The sequence below is a fragment of the Drosophila rhopaloa genome, unplaced genomic scaffold (assembly GCF_018152115.1).
Source record: "Drosophila rhopaloa isolate 14029-0021.01 unplaced genomic scaffold, ASM1815211v1 contig_115, whole genome shotgun sequence".
Lineage (NCBI taxonomy): Eukaryota > Metazoa > Arthropoda > Insecta > Diptera > Drosophilidae > Drosophila > Drosophila rhopaloa.
Genome location: NW_025334990.1, coordinates 13,545,058 through 13,564,873, shown reverse-complemented (window position 1 = coordinate 13,564,873; position 19,816 = coordinate 13,545,058). Strand labels below are relative to the sequence as shown.

Below are 19,816 nucleotides of genomic sequence, written 5' to 3'. Positions count from 1 at the left end.
CAGTCGTACAGTTGTCGGGATGCAGTTAAAATCATTGGTATCCGCACGCAGTAGATATTATTTTTCACGCGACGGAAGTTTAAATTTAAACCTATTCCACTTTTGAATTGGACTGGCCCCCTCGTAAAATTCTTCGACAATTATTATTATGACAAACGAATTCGAGTGCCCAAAAATTTAGTGTTTCAACGATCGATATTTGGGGCCAATCATGCCACAAATCCTGTGCAAATAAAAAAAAATAAAATTCGAAATTGCTCTCAGTAATAAGTTATGCAATACATTTTCGAATACGTACCAATGTGCGTACATTAATGAAGTGTGTGAAGTTAATTGAGTGATACGAAATCAATACAGCCAGCCGAAATGGATGCCGTAAGTTATGCGTGTCCAAAAAAGTGTACAAATAAATCAGGGATATGAACATGTGCCAAATTTACTTATTAATACATTTGTGCATCAGATGTACATACGAAAAAGTGTACAGTGGATGTCCTTGTTAAAAAATTAACTGAAGTTAATACTTTCTTCCGCTGCCTATGACAGATGGAAATCTCTCAAGTGATTCGGTAGAATAATATCGGATAAAAGATGATTAAATATTTAATATTAAATATTTAGAGTGTGCACTTCACTCAATAATAATAAAAATACTCAAAATTTAAATATAAACTAATTTCATTTGGTTCTCTAAAAACATTTCGTCTGGATAATATAAAATATTATTATTAAAATATTATTTTAAACATATTGATGGAAAAAAAGAAAAATTTATATTATTTTTAAACATATAAAACAAAATCTAATGTATAGTGCTTATAAAAATATTATATTATTATTAAAAATACAAAAAAAATGTATTATATAAAGATTTTGCTGATGTTAAAAATGGGAACACAAATTATTAATTTTAAAAAACATGTAATAAATACGCCTGTTAAATGATCATACAAACACAATTCAACATATTGTTTTTGAAAAAGTATCTGTGATTTGAAAATTGCGAAAGTTCTACATGGACGATTTTACTGTGGTTTCGGATCATTGGCCCGAAGTGAAGAACCCTGTTCGAGGCAGAAAATCAGCTGTTTCGGCTGTTTTTGAGCTGCAAGCTTTGCACTCAGTAAAATTGGACATCGAAATAAATAGCCGAGCCCGCGTGTCTATGTCAACGCAAAATAGACTTTCAGCTAACGAGCTAAATATTGCACAGCCACTTTCTGTTTGTGTACGCTGAATCTGAAAGTGTTATAAGAACAAATCGATAAATCTTGGTGTTCATTGGGAAATATCGGATGTATTTGATAAATTGCATAAGCTTTCCGGCTTGTGAAAATAACGGTCTATCTGAGAAAATAGTGATATTTCAGTGAGAAAGAAAAATATGGCTGAAAGAAATGTGTGTGGCTAAATGTTACAACTTCAAAGAAATGCACATATATATTCGGTATCGGTTTTTCTCAACAGGTCGCGGATATAGTATTCGTGAGCCGGGATTATCAGGCTCAATCGATGGCCACCGACGAGATCAGCGTTTCTCGGGGAGACCTGGTCGAACTAATAAGTTCAAAAGCTTCCGAAAAATCAAGGTACGTTATTGGACATCCAAAAAAAATAGGGATCCTATTATAACTGTTTTAAGAGAAAGAAAATGTTATAAGATCTTACCAACTTTCAGATGCTTTGTTAGAATGTTCGATAGTGGGGACTCCCCCAAAGAAGGCTGGGTACCCATTGAAATACTAGAATTTAACCCCACAATGAGTAGCTCGAATGGCAAGGAAAGTGGCGATGCGGAGTTCAGAAAACTGTAAGAGATTGTACTTAAATCCTTGTAGAAAACATAATGCTAGTGTTATTAATGGATATTATAGAACCATTCTCAGGGAACTGGTGGAAACTGAGGAGGAATTTTCCAGGGACCTACTACATGTGGTAGAGAAATACATAAAGGGTATAGACAAGCCGGTAGTGCCAAGATCTGTGCGGGACAATAAGGATATCATATTCTGTAATTTCCTACAAATCGCTGAATTTCACAACAAGTAAGGATACCATCATTTTATTGAACAAATAGCAGTATAAAGACTTGGAATTTCAGCGTGTTGAAGGAGGGTCTAAAGTGCTATAGTAATCAGCCAAACATGGTGGCCAAAACCTTTCTACGATTGGAAAGGGACTTTGACAAACATGTTGTGTATTGCCAAAATGAACCTCTGGCGCAGGACTACTTGACCTCAAGTCCCGATGCCAAGAAGTACTTTCAAGTAAGTATCAAAAATATATAATATGTATCATCAAAACAACATTGAGGGCCTTATGCCAAATTATAAATGCCTTTCCCTTATTTATTGTAATTGTGGGTTGAAATTAAAAATAATAGAGCATTGAATAAATTTGAAGCTGAGCAAACGTTGGAATCGTCTTCAAATATTATGCGTATGCTATGTGCGAGAATATCAGTTTATTTTTAAAGGCAGACGCTTTTCAATTCTAAAGCTTTTGCAGTTCTCAGTTGCTTCCGAGTAGTGTTCGCGGTCGTGTCGTGCTAATTATTCATATACGTAACCGTTTCGCTTTAGGTACTTGAAGTTATCTAGTCATTAATTGGTTCAACCATTATTTTGACCCATATTCCCTCAAAACCGATTGCCTTCAATAATGAGGCTGGGCATCCATTTAAAAACTCTTCACTCACCAATATCCGATTTAACATTGGACAACTCCAGAACTGGGCAATTAAATCGCTGGAAAAAAAATGATTTTTCAAATCAATCTGTGAATGTTTGTGACGTTTGCCCGTTATGCAACATTTCCGAAATTTTACTGTGCGAGGGTATATTTATTAAAAGATACGCTAATACGTATACATTTATAAATATATATATGTGAACAATTTTTTCTTCAGCCCACATATTTCGACCTCACATCTAAAAGTGTTTAAATATATACTGGCAAAAATATTGTAACATTGACTTTAATGAGTTCACTTTTTCTCGTTCATTTCGAAATTGGTTCAGCAGTGAATATTCGTAGTTGGTGAATATGAACATGGCGCATAGAGTGAATAAAAATATCTGAACAAACATTTGAATACTAATATTCGAATATGTATTTGGTATATGCGAGTAGATGTGTATAGCTTTCCAAACCAAAGTACATGCATATAGAAAATCATTCACCGACGCACGCACACGTATCCGTTTTTGCAACAAGTGATAAATTTTTTAAACATCGTTCCAAAAATAACCCCAAAAGAGAGAGAGATCGAGAAATCGTGTTTCGAATGTATATGTTCATTAGACGGGGCGCAAAATTCAAGCGGATGCAGAAAACCACCAAATCTGCGACTAACAATAAATATTATTATTTGATTTCCCAATACATTCGAAATTTGGAGAACGAGGCATACAGTCCAGTGACCTTGCAATGCTTGGAAATATGAATGTATACCTGTACTAAAACACCTGTTCATTTTTGCTTTGCAGGAACTTTCAAAACAACTTGGGGACGACAAATCTCTTTCTGAACACCTCAAACTCCCCATCCAGAGAATAAACGACTATAAACTTCTGTTCAAGGTTTGGCGACATAAACCCATATATTCCCGTGTTTAAGTTTATCTGCCAACTCTTTAATGACTTTAATTTTTAACCACTTAATTCAAGCTATGTTTAAGCTTATCACCATGCGCCTTGCTAAAGACCTCAATTAATGTTTGTTTTCGCAGGACTTCATTAAGTACTCGCTAAGCTTGAAAGAAAACGTTAAAGACTTGGATCGGGCCTTAGAGTTAATGCTTAGTGTGCCCAGTAGAGCGTACGACAATAGGTTTCTTTCCAGCATCGAGGGCTGTCGGGGTAATATCTACAAATTGGGTCGCCTGCTTCTCCACGACTGGTGCAACGTACTCGATAAGGAGGGCAAGTCGCACGATCGCTACTGCTTCCTGTTCAAGTCGCGCATTTTGGTGACCAAGGTCCGAAAGATATCCGAGAACAGATCCGTATTTATATTGCAAAACATCGTGAAGCTTCCGCTCTGCAACGTCGAGCACAAGGCCGACGAGAAACAAATCCAATTGAGCCTGAAAACGCCAGAGGCCAGCTCATTTTTACCCATAAATATTAAGCCCCATGGCCCAGACTCTCATCTAACCTGGTTCAACGAGATCTCCAGCCACATCAACCAAGACGTCACGTTGCAAGAGCATAATGCCGATGACCTGAAGGTCGATTCATCTCAAATCGCCTCCGAAAGTGAGCTAATCCTTCATCTTCCGCAACGGGCCGAGGCCCACGATCCGAATCTCAGTGTCCGACCCTCTGACGTGGCAGAGAACTACTTCCTTAGCAAGGAGACCAAGGAACGTCTTCAGCTCGAACAGCAGGAGCTGCTTAGGCAGGAACAGGAGGCCATAGAGTTGTACAAGAAGCAGCAGACTTCCAAGTCATCATCCTCCAAGACCGAATCGGTCCAAATCACTAGCTCCCAGGTCAAGACTAGCTCTGAAGTCCATAGCAAAGCTGAGGTCAAAGAGGTTCCTGTCAAGGTAGTCTCTCCTCCACCTCCGCCACAGCCCAAAAAGGTTGTTTCTCCTGTGAAGGAAGTTACTCCTGCTAAAGAGGTTCCTCCTCCACCACCACAACCTCAAGCTGCGGTAAAGGAAGTAACTCCTCCGCAGCCTGAGCCAGTCAAGGTTACTTCTCCTGTCAAGGAAGTTGAAAAAGTAGAACCAGCTTCACATTCCAAGAAAGTCGAAGCTCCAATCGCGCCAGCTAAACCCCAAGAGCCCCAGAGGGAAATCAAAGAGTCTGTAACCGAAACTGTAATCGAGTCCGTTGTCGTGCAACAAGAATCAAGCCAATCTAGTCAGATCCAAGAGGAGATATTAGTCACAGAAGAGACCTCTTTAGCTGGTAAGCAAGACGAAGAATTTAAGCGAGAACCGTCACCATATTCGATTCCAAAGATCCAAGTTTACCGCCCCGTAGAAAGCGATAACCCCGTGGTAACCAAGCACAAGCCCATCGAGCTGAAAGACATCGTTGGCTACAGCGAGTCCCTCCGGGATGGCGATACTGCTCCGGAGGGATCGCAGGGCCGTCAGCAGGGATACACCGCTAACATAACCGATCATGCTTCACTAACCATTTGGAATAACCGGCTAGCTAATATTGCTGGCGATCGCAATAGGGTTAACCAGCATCTGCAGCAATCTGGTCCTTCGCCGCCGCCCATTCCGCCCAATTTCACGCGCATGCCCGGCTTCTTCCAACCGCTTCCATTAATCGCCTATGAGACCACCATCGAGATACTAATTGTCAAGGCCCGCCCCCCTCACCGCCGCCCCCGCCGCCGCCGACCATCAAACGCGTTCTAGTCCATACTGAGAGTCTAGAGCAGAAGACCCAGAACTTCTTCGAGGGCATCTATGACGTATCCTCCTCGGATACGTCGCTTCGCAATGCCAAGCAGAAGATTCGCAGCATCAAGAACACGGTGCTGAAGTCAAAGGACTCCACCAATTATGCCCAAGACACTGTACAGAAGGCCAAGGCCCGCGATTTCTTGCACATTTTCACCCCGCCCGTTAAGAAACGACCCATTTACGAGATCGTTGAGGAGCCCGTTAATATCTTTGAGCTTGAAGGCGAATATACTGAGTCTATTGCTGACGATTTCAGAGAGCCAAGTGCCGATTTTGAAGCCAGGGGCCAAAGCGTCGGTGGTATGGATGATTATTATTCTGGCTACTCAAGGGCTTCAACACGTCGCTATGAAAGTAAGTTGTCGGCCAATCGGTCCAAAAAATAGTTATGTATTGACCGGTTTTTGTGTCCATCGTCGGATGCCCGTGTTGAATGTGCGTTCTAAAGTCAGTTAAACTCAATGTCTGGGATGTCGTAACTATCAAAGAACTGCAGTACCGTTGATCTTTCAGTGTAACTTCATAAGACTCCTTGTAAGCGAAGTCCTTGCCTTCAAATTCAGCCTCACATCGGTTTTACTTCACAAGTGTCACGTCTATCATCTACACACATATATCTGTTGAGTTAATCGTAAATAACTGTGTTATACAACATATATATTCTTTTCAATGTTTAAAGTTTTCTTTATAATTAACAATTTATTTGTGTCTTCCTGTTTTCCTACATTGAATCCTATTTTTCTCCAATCCTTGCTAAATCCTTGTTTAGATTGAGAATTTATTGTAGCGGGGTGTTCCTACAATTTCTAGTTGTCTGGGTTTCCTAAAAGAAAACCTAGTCTTAAAATATCTAGAGATTTTGGGGAGACCCCAAAAAATAAAATTTATGAAATATATTTTTAATTTAATAAATATTCCTGTCTATGCTTCAAACCTCGCTATCCATTAAGCCAAATCGCGGGACTACGACCGGGGGACCTCTTACGATAGCACCGTAGAGCGATCGCAGTATGGCATAAGTTCCAGGAGGGATCGGAGTTCCGTTGACAAGGTCGAAGCCCGTTCATCTTTGTTGGCCACCGGACGTACTGAGAGCCGTGCAGCAAGTCGTGCTGAAAGCCGTGCCGAAAGTCGAGCCTCCTACTCGGTGGCAGAATCGCGTGCTGGAATCCGGTCTTCATCCCGACTCCAAGAGGACAAACCCCTTCGCTCCGTCGACAAGCCCGTGGTGGTGAAGATGCTGAAGAGCGTGCAAGTTGATCGTATGTTTATTTCATATAATACATTGGAGTAAAATCCTCAAAGTGCTTATTTTACAACCTAAAACAGCTGGAGAGACCGCGCATTTCGAGATCCAATTCAAGGATCAGCCTGGACTGGTTACCTGGCTGAAGGACAACAAGCCACTGGAAGATCGCTTGGCTGACCGAATTACGCAAACCGCAGCTCCAATGAATTCCTACAGATTGGACATTAAGAACTGCAGGTCGGTAGTTCTATCATCATTTCCTTTGTTTTAAATTATGTTAACATTTCCTCGATGTCTTTTCAGCGAGACTGATGCAGGAACCTACACCATTCGGGCTCAGTCTGCATCTGAAACCACAACTGTGTCGGCACAGCTTGCTGTTGGCCAAGGTAGGCCATTAACAATGGGATTATATCAGAAAGATAACTTACTTTTTAAATACAGCTCCAGGCCATGATGAAACCAAGACCAACGTGGAGCCAGCTTTTCTGGTTAGCCTGAAAGATGCCGAGATGATTGAGAACACTCTCTTCCGCTTCATGATCAAGATCAAAGGAGATCCCAAGCCAAGGGTGAAATTGTAAGTTGCTAATTAAAATATATCAAATTTTAAATTAAATGTTATTTCATTAACTTTTTCAGCTTCAAGGATGAAAAGGAAATACTCGAAACCAATGATAGAATTCAAATTATTCGAGACAAGGACTATCTGGGTTTCTATGAGTTGGTGATTGCCGATGTGCAGAAGGGTGACAGTGGAACCTACTCGTGTAAGGCCACAAATAAATACGGTGAAGCTAACTGCGAAGCTATTGCCACCACAGTCGGTAAGCAATTATTTCCATTTAAAAGTTACAGAATTTTAATAAACCTTGTTATTTTTTTACTTTTGCAGAGGATAGAAATCCTTTTGGAGCACTCAGTGGACAAATTCTGCCAGCTGGTGAGAAGCCAGTCTTCCAATGGAAGCGAAACGGAGAAGAGTTCGATCCGGAAGAACGCTTCAAGGTGCTCTTTGGCGAGGACGAGGACTCCCTGGCTCTGGTCTTCCAGCACGTTAAGCCCGAGGATGCGGGCATCTACACCTGCGTGGCTCAAACTTCCACCGGAAATATCTCGTGCAGTGCCGAGCTCTCGGTTCAGGGTGCGATTCAAACTCTAAACCGGGAGCCCGAGAAGCCCACCCTGGTGATCGAGCACCGCGAGGCGAACGCCAGCATCGGCGGCTCGGCGATTCTGGAGCTCCAATGCAAGGGCTTCCCCAAGCCGGCGGTGCAGTGGAAGCACGACGGTGAGGTCATCCAGGTGGACGATAGGCACAAGTTCATGTACGAGGACGAGGAGAGCATGTCGCTGGTCATCAAGAATGTCGACACAACCGATGCCGGCGAGTACACCATCGAGGCCATCAATGAACTGGGCCAGGACGAATCAACCATTAGCTTGGTGGTGAAAGGTAATAATATAATAGAGGAAATTCCATAACTCCAACTTTTCTTCACTGATAATGGTTATGCAAACTCCACTGAACTTACCCTATTTTTTATTTAATCGTATTGTTATAGACCTGCGTCCTATTTGTTGGATATTCTTTTAATTCCAAACCAATGATTCACAAAGTTTTTAGAAATAGTTGCTGATGAAAGAAACTGTCTTTCTGTAGAAACGAATATACTGAACCAGATGTTTTGATTTCTTGTTTATTGTTATATTATTATATTTCAAACTATCAACTAATCTTGATCAATTCCCTTAAAGCTCCCCCAAAAATAAAGAAAGTCACGGACATTACCTGTTCTGCCGGCGAGACCATCAAGATGGAAATCGAAGTGGAGGGCTTCCCGCAACCCACCGTCCAGGTGACTAACAATGGCAAGGATGTGTCTGCCGAGAGCAACGTCAAGATCTCCTCAAGCTCCATTGGCAAGAGTCTGGAGAAGGTCGTTGTCGAAGTGAAGGAGATCAAGCTTTCCCAAGCGGGCAACTACTCCATCAAGGCCACCAACGATCTCAGCCAGACCTCGGAGTACTGGAGCTGCACTGTGAAGTCAAAGCCGGTGATTGTGAAGCACTTTGAGAGCGAGTACATCCACGGGGAGAAGGAGCACGTCCAGATGACGGTGAGGATTGATGCCTATCCGGAGGCCAAGTTGATTTGGTACCACGACGAAACGGAGATCAAGGTGACCGATGCCAAGTACACCGTGAGCAGCGATGGAAATGCCTACACCCTGAAGATCACCGGAGCCACCCGAGTGGATGCCGGAAAGTACACAGTCAAGGCCACCAATGAGCACGGATCGGCCACCAGTTCCACCCAGCTGCTCATCAAGTGCACCCCGGAATTCACCCAGAAGCTGAAGAACATCACAGTGGCTGAGGGCGATTCCAATGTGGAGCTCGTGGTGGGTGTGGATGCCTATCCTCGTCCGCATGTCAAGTGGTACATTGATGGCATCGAAATCGATGAGAAGAGGAACGATTTCCGTCACGTTGAGGAGGGCAATGACTTCAAATTGATCATGAACCAGGTGGCCACCAACATGCAAGGCAATTACACCTGCAAGATCATGAATGACTATGGAAAACTGGAGGACAACTGCGTGGTGACCGTCAACTGTGAGTTACAAAAAAGTTTTGTTTTTACATAACTAATATATTTTTTTCAATACAGGCAAGCCCAAGGTGAAACGCGGTCTTAAGAACGTCGAAGTCCAGGAGGGCAAATCCTTCACTTTGGAGGTGGAAGTCTACAGCGAACCGGAGGCCAAAATCAAATGGTTAGCAATTTATTTATATTTCTTATTCATTAACTGATATTGGTTTTGATACAGGTTCAAGGACGGCCATGAAATTTATGAAGATGCCCGCATTAAGATTTCTCGGGACACTCAGCGCATTGAGAATTACTATCTCACATTGAATCTGGCCAGAACCGAAGATGCAGGAACCTATGAGATGAAGGCTACCAACTTTATTGGCGAGACTACCTCAACCTGCAAGGTGGCTGTTTTAAGTAAGTAATTCTTAACATTACGAGATTATAAAACAAACAGGAAAATAATAAGGGAAGTGGGTTATCAACAAAGGGACTTTAAGCTTATCGAAAAGGAAAACCAAGATGTTTTCTTATCCCCCAAAAAATCTCATTAAACCTAATCTCCCATCTCCAATATGAAATCTTGATGCAGCTAGCGACGCTTTGTCTCTGGGACAGACCGTTACAAAAACAATGATTGCGACGACCGAAGAACCTGAAGAAGGGGGTAAACCAAATTCATTTTCAATGCACCAATTAAACAATATAATAAACATAACTAAAAATACTTGGGGAATGCAATGAATGAGAACGAAACGAAATAATTCTAAATATAAACTTATTAACCCTGAATATGACAAATAACCATGAACATTTCACAATATTTTAATGGTCATACATTATTTTTCATATGCGCACGCCCATTGTACATATTAAATACATTCCTCATTTAACACAAACATTTAACACAAAACTGTACAGACAATCTAAACCAAACGACAATTAATAACAAAGTGTAATAAACGCGTAAGCATCGTGAAAGATATGATTTTTAAAGAAAAGTGAATTTAATAATTGCACGATCATTGGGAAATGAAAAAATAAGCGCACGGCCAAGTCAGAAATTTATAAAACGACTTTAAATTTATGCACTTGGCATTGGATGTATTGTATATGATAAGATGGTACATAAGAATGGTTATTTGGGTAACAGGATTGTATTTACTCAATATATCTAAGAAGTCTTATATATAAATTATAAATATTGTAAAATATGAAATATTGAAGATAGTGTAAGTGCTGCACTGCCGAAACTAACCCTACGAATCAAATATGCAATCTGTACATAAATCTAATAGTTAATTTAAGCGATTCCACTCATATATACAAATATACTGATAAACTCTATATTTTTATAGCTATCCCTGAAATCGTGCACGTTGATGTCTTCCAACAGCACAGTTACGAAAGTGTACCACTCAAGTATGAAGTCATTGCCACTGGTATTCCCAAACCGGAAGCGATTTGGTATCACGATGGAAAGCCAATCACCGCCGATAAGCACACCGCTATCACTGTCGATGGGGTTTGTTATTATTTAATATTAAATGAAATGAGCTCAGATTTTTAAACTGTTAAAATCCCTTAGGATCATTACAAACTGGAGGTTCAGTCACTGGATCTGGTAGATGCAGGAGAATATAGGGTGGTTGTGCAGAACAAGTGTGGTGAAAAATCGCATCAGGGAGATCTTTCTCTGTCGGGTAAGATAACTTTATTTTAATTATTTTAAAAATCCGTAACCCGTATTCTTATTTATAGGAATCGCGGAGTATCGCAAACCTATCCTTACACAAGGACCTGGATTAAAGGACATTAAGGTCCACAAAGGCGATAAGGTCTCCGAGCCAGTTGTGTTTACTGCAGATCCTGCCCCCGAAATTATTTTGCTCAAGGATGGTCAGCCCGTCAAGGAGAGCAACAATCTCAAACTGAAGGTGGAAAAGAAGGACGCGGATAATGGTTTGGTTCAGTACTCTTGCACTCTGAACATATTGGAAGGTATAATAAAAACTACATATATTTTATGTCTAGCTTAAAATTAATAATGGTATTTGTAAACAGCTGAGATTAAGGATTCCGGACGCTATGAACTGAAGGTGAAGAACAAGTACGGTGAGCTGACCACCAGTGGTTGGATTGATGTGTTGGCCAAGCCGGAGATTACTGGCCTGGATGACCGAAAATGCTTGCCGGGCGACACCATTTGCTTCGAGGCTCTGGTTCAGGCCAATCCGAAACCCAAGGTTTCCTGGACCCGTGGCAATGAGAACCTTTGCAACAACGAGAACTGCGAGGTGATCGCCGACGTGGATGCGGACAAGTACCGACTGGTATTCCAGGCAGTTTCCCCCAGTGAAGATGGCAAGTACACCATCACAGCCACCAACAGCGAGGGAAGGGCCACAGTGGACTTCAATTTGGCAGTGCTGGGTAAGATCTCTTTTCTGTAACTGAGTCTATGTCTGTTCTACATAATCTATTTTTCTATGCAGTGGAGAAACCCACCTTCATTGTGCAACCTGAGAGTCAGAGTATCCACGACTACAGACCAGTTTCCACCAAGGTTCTGGTGCATGGTGTTCCACTGCCCACTATTGAGTGGCTTAAGGACGACAAGCCCATCAACTATGAAGCCGTCAATAAGCCCAGCAAGGATAAGTTGCACAGCAAGGAGGACACCAAAAAGGGTTCCGACCAAATCGAAAGTGTATTTGATATCAAAACATTCAGGGAAAACGATGTGGGAGCGGTAAGATTATAAACTATTTATAAAAGAGAAAGATATATAATGACTTCTACTACCAGTACACCTGTGTGGCCACCAATGAAATCGGAGTGACCAAGGCCCCCTTCAAGTTGGGCTTGCTGGCCCTCGCACCTAGCTTTGTAAAGAAGTTGGATAATGCCTTGGATGTGCTCCAGGGTGAGCCTCTTGTCTTGGAGTGCTGTGTGGATGGAAGTCCTCTGCCCACTGTTCAATGGCTGAAGGACGGCGACGAAGTCAAGCCCAGCGAGGGGTAACTATTTCAACTATATTCATAATCATTTGATACTTATCTTTAATCTTATTTAGTGTGAAGATATCAACCAACCCTGATGGCCTGGTTAAACTGGAGATCACCAATTGCCAGCCCAATGACTCGGGAGCTTACAAGCTGATTATATCCAATCCTCATGGCGAAAAGGTTGCCCTTTGTGCGGTGGCTGTTAAACGTAAGATCTTTTAAGATACTAGATTAAAAGGTAATACAACTCCTACATCCTTTAGCTGAGGAAATGCAGCCCAAGTTCCTGAAACCCATTACCAGTCAAACCGTTGTCGTCGGAGAACCCCTGAAGCTGGAAGCCCAGGTCACTGGATTCCCAGCGCCAGAAGTCAAATGGTATAAGGATGGCATGCTGCTGCGACCAAGTCCAGAGATTAACTTTATCAACAGTCCCAATGGTCAGATTGGTTTGATGTGAGTATTGCAGATATAATATAAGTGAAAGATAATAAATATAAAATTTTCATTATCCAGCATCGACTCCGCCCAGCCTCTAGATGCCGGAGTCTATAAGTGCCTGATTGCCAACAAGGGCGGCGAAATCGAGGGTGTGTCCAAGGTGGAGATTGTGCCCAAGGAGTCGAAGCCAGTCTTCGTGGCTGAGCTACAGGATACCTCCAGCATCGAGGGCTTCCCCGTGAAGATGGACATCAAGGTGGTTGGTAACCCGAAGCCAAAACTACAATGGTTCCACAACGGTCACGAAATCCAGCCCGATCCAAGCCACATTGCCATTGTGGAGAATCCGGACAACAGTACGAGCCTAATCATCGAGAAGACCGTTCCTGGTGACTCCGGATTGTACGAGGTGATTGCCCAAAATCCTGAGGGATCAACCGCCTCGAAGGCAAAGCTTTATGTTGCACCCAAGGCCGATGAAACCGCCACCGAGGAGGCACCACAATTTGTGTCTGCTCTGCGCGATGTGAACGCGGATGAGGGTCAGGAGCTGGTGCTCTCCGCTCCGTTTATTTCCAACCCAATGCCTGAGGTGATTTGGTCCAAGGATGGCGTTACTCTGACGCCCAACGAACGTCTGCTGATGACCTGCGATGGCAAGCACATCGGATTGACCATCAAGCCAGCTGAAGCTGCTGATTCCGGCAACTATACTTGCCTCCTGGCCAATCCACTGGGCGAGGATTCGTCCGCCTGCAACGCCAATGTCAGGAAGGTTTACAAACCACCGGTGTTTACCCAAAAGATATCCGATCAGCAGCAGGTGTTCGGCAACAATGCCAAGATCCCGGTGACTGTCTCCGGTGTTCCCTATCCGGATCTGGTGTGGTACTTCCAGGACAAGCCCATCCCCAAGTCGGACAAGTACACCATCAAGAACGATGGCGATCATCACATGCTGATTGTCAACAACTGCGAGAAAGGCGACCAGGGTGTCTACAAGTGCATCGCCAGCAACAGGGAGGGCAAGGATATCACCCAAGGACGTCTCGACATCGTCAATGAGATGTGAGTGTCTATCTTAATCTATAATTTTGTAATAAACTAAGATTTAAAAATCTATATATATTTCACAGTAAGAAGCACTCGCGATCGGAGCCCCCAGTATTCCTCAAAAAGATCGGCGACTGTGATATCTACGAGGGCATGATTGCTAAATTCACGGCTTGTGCCACCGGATATCCGGAACCCGAAGTGGAGTGGTTCAAGAACGACCAGAAGCTCTTCCCATCTGACCGATTTTTGATTGATATCGAGCCCAACGGCCTGCTGAGGCTGACCATCAAAAATGTGACCGAGTACGATGTGGGCCGCTATTCCTGCCGCATTTTCAACCCATACGGAGACGACATTTGTCACGCCGAACTGTTCTATGACTGTAAGGAGTATAAAATACTTTTCGAACTGTTTTTAATTGCGACTTTCCAATTGCAGCTTTGGATAGTCAGCAGAAGCCTTTGGAAGACCAGTATACCGATTTCAAGAAGTACAAGAAGTCTGGTGCTCCTCCGCCACTCTCAGAAGGTCCCATTATTTCCCGCATGACCGATCGCAGATTGCTCTTGTCCTGGAATCCATCGGTGCCTTTGACTCCTCGCTATCCCATCACTTACCAGGTGAGTTACTACAAAATCTACTCCTCAAACTTAATGCAAATTTATTTAATTGTCAATTCTTAGATCGAAATGATGGACTTGCCAGAGGGTGATTGGCGTACTCTTCGAACCGGAGTTCGCAGCTGTGCCTGTGATATCCGTAACCTGGAACCTTTCCGGGATTACCGATTCAGGGTGCGAGTGGAGAATAAGTTTGGTGTAAGCGATCCCAGTCCCTACACCCAAACTTACAGGTGAGAAAGCAGCTGGCTATGAGATAGGTCATTTATTTTAATAATGTTAATATTATTGCAGGCAAAAACTGGTACCAGATCCACCAAAAACCTACACCTACTTGCCACCAGGAACCGACTTCAGGCCAGAAACTTCACCCTACTTCCCCAAGGACTTCGATATTGAAAGACCTCCACATGATGGCTTGGCACAGGCTCCTCAGTAAATAAATCTAAATTTATGTTTTCTTAAGAAACTTTAAACTTTTCTCTATAGATTCTTGCTGCGCGAACAGGATATGAGCTATGGCGTCAAGGATCACAACGCAGAGCTTATGTGGTTTGTCTATGGTTATCCCAAGCCAAAGATGACCTATTACTTTGATGACATGATCATTGAATCGGGTGGCAGATTTGATCAGAGCTACACCCGAAATGGACAGGCTACGCTATTCATCAACAAGTGTGTTAAAGAAATTTAACTTTAAGTACTTTATTTGATCTATTAAAATCCCATTTAGAATGCTGGATCGCGATGTTGGCTGGTATGAAGCAGTGGCCACAAACGAACATGGAGAGGCCAGACAGCGGGTGAGACTAGAGATTGCCGAGCATCCCAGGTTCCTGAAGCGTCCAGATGAGACCTTCATCATGGCCCGCAAGAACGGAAGAATCGAGGCCAAGTTGGTGGGCATTCCATTGCCAGAAGTGCATTGGTTCAAGGACTGGAAACCGATTGCCGAATCATCCCGCATCAAGGTAACTTTATATTTAAGAAATACTTTCCCACAAACTTAATTAATCTGAATTTAATGTATCCATACAGATAAGCTCCTATGACCCGGATATTTACGTACTCTCGATTCACGACTCGATCATCAAGGATGGTGGCTTATACTCCATTAGTGCCAGGAATGTTGCCGGCTCCATTAGCACTTCGGTAACAGTGCACATCGAGGAGAACGAGGATCAGTATATCTATAAGACCTACGGCAGACATCCGTATGTGCGATCCAAACAGCTGCGCTACCAGGACAAATATGATATTGGAGATGAGCTGGGTCGTGGAACTCAGGGAATTACCTACCATGCCGTGGAGCGTTCTTCTGGAGATAATTATGCTGCCAAGATTATGTATGGCAGACCCGAGCTACGTCCGTTCATGCTGAACGAACTGGAGATGATGAACACTTTCAATCACAAGAACCTGATCCGTCCATACGATGCCTATGATACTGACCGCAGTGTGACCTTGATCATGGAGCTGGCTGCCGGCGGAGAGCTGGTTAGGGATAATCTCCTTAGACGCGACTATTACACCGAGCGAGATATCGCCCATTACGTCAGGCAAACATTGTGGGGACTGGAACATATGCACGAAATGGGAGTGGGCCACATGGGTCTTACGGTAGGTAGTTTTAAATATTCCCTAAAACAAACCCCTTCAAATCTTCCCTCTTACATAACAGATCAAGGACCTTCTGATCTCCGTGGTCGGCGGTGATCTCATTAAGGTGTCTGACTTTGGATTGTCAAGGAAAATCAACAGGCACAATCTGTCGACCTTGGACTACGGAATGCCCGAGTTTGTTTCCCCTGAAGTTGTTAACAAGGAAGGAGTCAACTTCTCCCACGATATGTGGACCGTTGGGTTGATCACCTACGTCCTGCTCGGTGGTCACAATCCGTTCCTGGGCATCGATGACAGGGAAACGCTGACCAAGATTCGCGAGGGACGCTGGGACTTCAAGGACGAGATTTGGACTCACATCTCGGATGATGGTCGTGACTTTATCAGCCGGTTGCTGTTGTACAGCCCCGAGGAACGTATGGATGTGAAGACCGCCCTGAAGCACCCCTGGTTCTTCATGCTCGATCGCCAGGTGTACGATCATGACTACCAGATCGGAACCGATCGTCTGCGAAACTACTACGATCACTTCAGGGACTGGTATGCCAATGCCTCCTGCAAGAACTACTTCCGCAGGCGCCGCCTCAGCGGCTGCTTCCAGCACCCATCCAAGATGGTCTATCCCCCCGGACACGTTTACACGCCGGAGAACACCCCGGAGCCACTGCCAGAGCCACGAATCCGTGCCAAGCGCGAGGAAGTGGTTTCCAAGTACTTGCATCCCGACTACGAACTGGGTCTGATTCAATCGGAGAGCCAGTAAGTATACAAAGTACAATATATAGTTAAATAACAGTTTAAATAGCGTCAGCCAGATTTCGAAGTCTTCTCGTTTTTATACGATTAAATCCTTGTATTTTTTTATTAATTATCTTATAAAATATTTTTTTAAAGCTACCAATACGGTCCCGATACATATCTCTTGCAATTGCGTGATGTCAACTTCCCTGTGAGATTGCGAGAATACATGAAGGTGGCCCATCGCCGATCGCCTTCCTTTGCCTTGAACGATTCAGTGGATTGGTCGGTGAGTAAAAGGTGGAGCATTGGTTATATCGGGAGTATTAAAATATTATAATTTTGTAGCTACCTGTTATCCGCGAGAGACGTCGCTTTACTGACATCATGGACGAGGAGATCGATGACGAGCGCACCCGCAGTCGCATCAGCATGTACGCGGCCAATGAATCCTACTCCATCAGGCGATTGCGCACAGAGTTGGGACCCCGACTGGATGAGTACACCGAGGCGGATGCCATGATCGAGACCCAGCGCGAGGGCTATCCACCCTTCTTCCGTGAGAAGCCCCAGACTATCGCCATAACTGAGAACCAGCCCAGTCACATCCATTGCTTCGCTGTGGGCGATCCAAAGCCGTGTGTGCAGTGGTTCAAGAACGACATGGTTCTGTCCGAGAGCAAGAGGATCAAGATTTCAGTGGACGAGGATGGGCGCTCCATTCTGCGCTTCGAGCCGGCCCTGCACTTCGATGTGGGAGTCTACAAGGTGGTGGCAAGGAACAAGGTGGGTCAGACCGTGGCCCGTTGCCGCATCGTGGTGGCCACTCTGCCCGATGCCCCCGATTCGCCGGAGATATCCGCAAACAGTGGAACCGAAATCCTCCTCCGCTGGAAGCAACCACGCGACGATGGCCACTCCACGGTCCTCTGCTACAGCCTGCAGTACAAGCTGAGCAACTGCGATGCCTGGACCACGGTGGCCGATAACATTGACCACGAGTTCTACCTGCTGCACGACTTGCAGCCCAATACCAACTACCAATTCCGGTTGGCCTCCAAGAACCGCATCGGCTGGAGCGAGATGGGCATCCCGGTGGGCGCATCGACGGTGGGCGGAGATGCCCCCAAGATCCACATCACCAAGGCCATGAAGCATTTACAGCAGCTCACCGAGAACGGGCATCAAGTAATACCCGAGGAGGAGCGCGTCCACACCGACTATCATTGCGAGCGGGAGCCGCCCAACTGGGTGACCGACTCCTCCGTCAGCGACAAGTACAGCTTCATCTCGGAGATTGCCCGCGGCGAGTTTAGCACCATTGTGAAGGGCATCCAGAAGTCCACCGACACCGTGGTGGTGGCCAAGATCCTGGAGGTGACCGACGAGAACGAGGACAATGTGGTGGCCGAGTTCGACAACTTTAAGACCCTTCGCCACGAGTGCATCCCGGCGCTATTTAGTGCCTACAAGCCCCTCAATGTGCCCATTGCCATCTTCGTGATGGAGAAGCTGCAGGGCGCCGATGTGCTGACCTACTTCAGCAGCCGGCACGAGTACTCCGAGCAGATGGTGGCCACCGTGGTGACCCAGTTGCTGGACGCCCTGCAGTATCTGCACTGGCGTGGCTACTGCCACCTGAACATCCAGCCCGACAACGTGGTCATGGCCTCGGTGCGCTCCATCCAGGTGAAGCTGGTCGACTTTGGATCGGCCAAGAAGGTCAACAAACTGGGCATGAAGGTCACTCCCTGCGGATCGCTGGACTTCCAGCCGCCCGAGATGATCAACGACGAGCCCATATTCCCGCAGAGCGACATCTGGTCGCTGGGAGCGCTCACCTACTTGCTTCTGTCCGGATGCAGTCCATTCCGCGGCGCCGACGAGTACGAGACCAAGCAGAACATCTCCTTCGTGCGTTACAGGTTCGAGAACCTGTTCAAGGAGGTCACTCCCGAGGCCACGCGATTCATTATGCTTCTCTTCAAGCGCCATCCCACGTGAGTACTAATATTCTTTTGTTTATTTATATAATATTTAAAACTGACTAAGTTATTAAAATATTAATGTCATGGGAATTTTTTTCTTACCCGTGTTTGCGAATTAATGCTATCTTGAACAAGCCATTTATATACTTTTGCCAATATGAACAAAAATAAACATAAGTATATATTTCGCGGTCTTATGGTAATATTAAAAGTTTGCTCTTGAAATCGTATGATTTTTTATCATACGTATGTCAGCTTTAAGATGTATAAAACCACCATTAGATGATATCATTTATATTATTCAAAAACATTTCATTGACCTCTCAAACAGAGAAAAAAGTAACCCCAAATTATAAAACACTTTAAATATTAATGATGAGCTTTTAAAGATAAGTAAATAAATCTCTGGTATGGCTGTGTATACAACAGAGTCCGCCCAAGAATTGGGAACAGGGCCATTTATGATTGATATTTATCTGCATTTGACAACTGACAACTTTTCATTCACGAATTCATGTAGAAAACGACCATACACCGAAGATTGCTTGGAGCACAGGTGGCTCATGTCCTCCGACTACATGGTTAGGAAACGCGAACGTGCCATCTTCTTGGGCAGCCGTCTAAAGGTAATAAATTGTATTATTCGTGATGAAAGAAACATGTCTCATGACGTTATTTCCGCTCGACCACCAGACGTTCTGCGATGAGTACCATGACCTAAAGAACGCCTCGGCAACGTCATCCAAGGTTCTGAACACGGTCGCCGGCGGACCTACCCCCACTCAACTACTTCGATCGAATAGCATCCAGGAGGAATTGCTTACAACATTTTAGTCAATTAGTTCCGAAGTAGTGTTAAGAGAATGTTGTTTTTATTTCTTGTATATATGGAATATAAATAATTATACAACATCTAAATTCTATATATATAAATATATTATCTGGTTAATTAAAACGAAAAGATTCGCATTCGATACACTTATTTTTAATTTGTTGACAGACCAGCGGACACACCCACGACTTATCGCCCTTGCCAATCAATAAAATGTGAATGACCTTCACC

At 44.1% G+C, this 19,816-nt stretch overlaps 1 protein-coding gene across 1 annotated transcript; it reads left to right on the top strand.

The window, feature by feature from the left end:
* The first annotated feature begins 7 nt into the window (after positions 1 to 7).
* Positions 8 to 19,678, top strand: LOC108053971 (obscurin). Its single transcript, XM_017136707.2, is given in 39 exon segments — positions 8 to 375; positions 1,468 to 1,589; positions 1,679 to 1,810; positions 1,875 to 2,045; positions 2,102 to 2,267; positions 3,489 to 3,581; positions 3,731 to 5,339; positions 5,342 to 5,785; positions 6,382 to 6,693; positions 6,761 to 6,917; positions 6,984 to 7,069; positions 7,125 to 7,260; positions 7,323 to 7,507; positions 7,576 to 8,136; positions 8,439 to 9,299; positions 9,355 to 9,460; positions 9,515 to 9,696; positions 9,872 to 9,946; positions 10,638 to 10,804; positions 10,868 to 10,982; positions 11,041 to 11,280; positions 11,344 to 11,712; positions 11,775 to 12,031; positions 12,088 to 12,299; positions 12,356 to 12,495; positions 12,551 to 12,743; positions 12,804 to 13,796; positions 13,865 to 14,166; positions 14,223 to 14,404; positions 14,468 to 14,637; positions 14,699 to 14,839; positions 14,894 to 15,079; positions 15,138 to 15,375; positions 15,443 to 16,024; positions 16,086 to 16,786; positions 16,922 to 17,054; positions 17,114 to 18,765; positions 19,274 to 19,379; positions 19,447 to 19,678. Coding segments are annotated over 39 exon segments (12,627 nt in total). The 5' UTR covers positions 8 to 366; the 3' UTR covers positions 19,588 to 19,678.
* Positions 19,679 to 19,816: the final 138 nt, after the last annotated feature.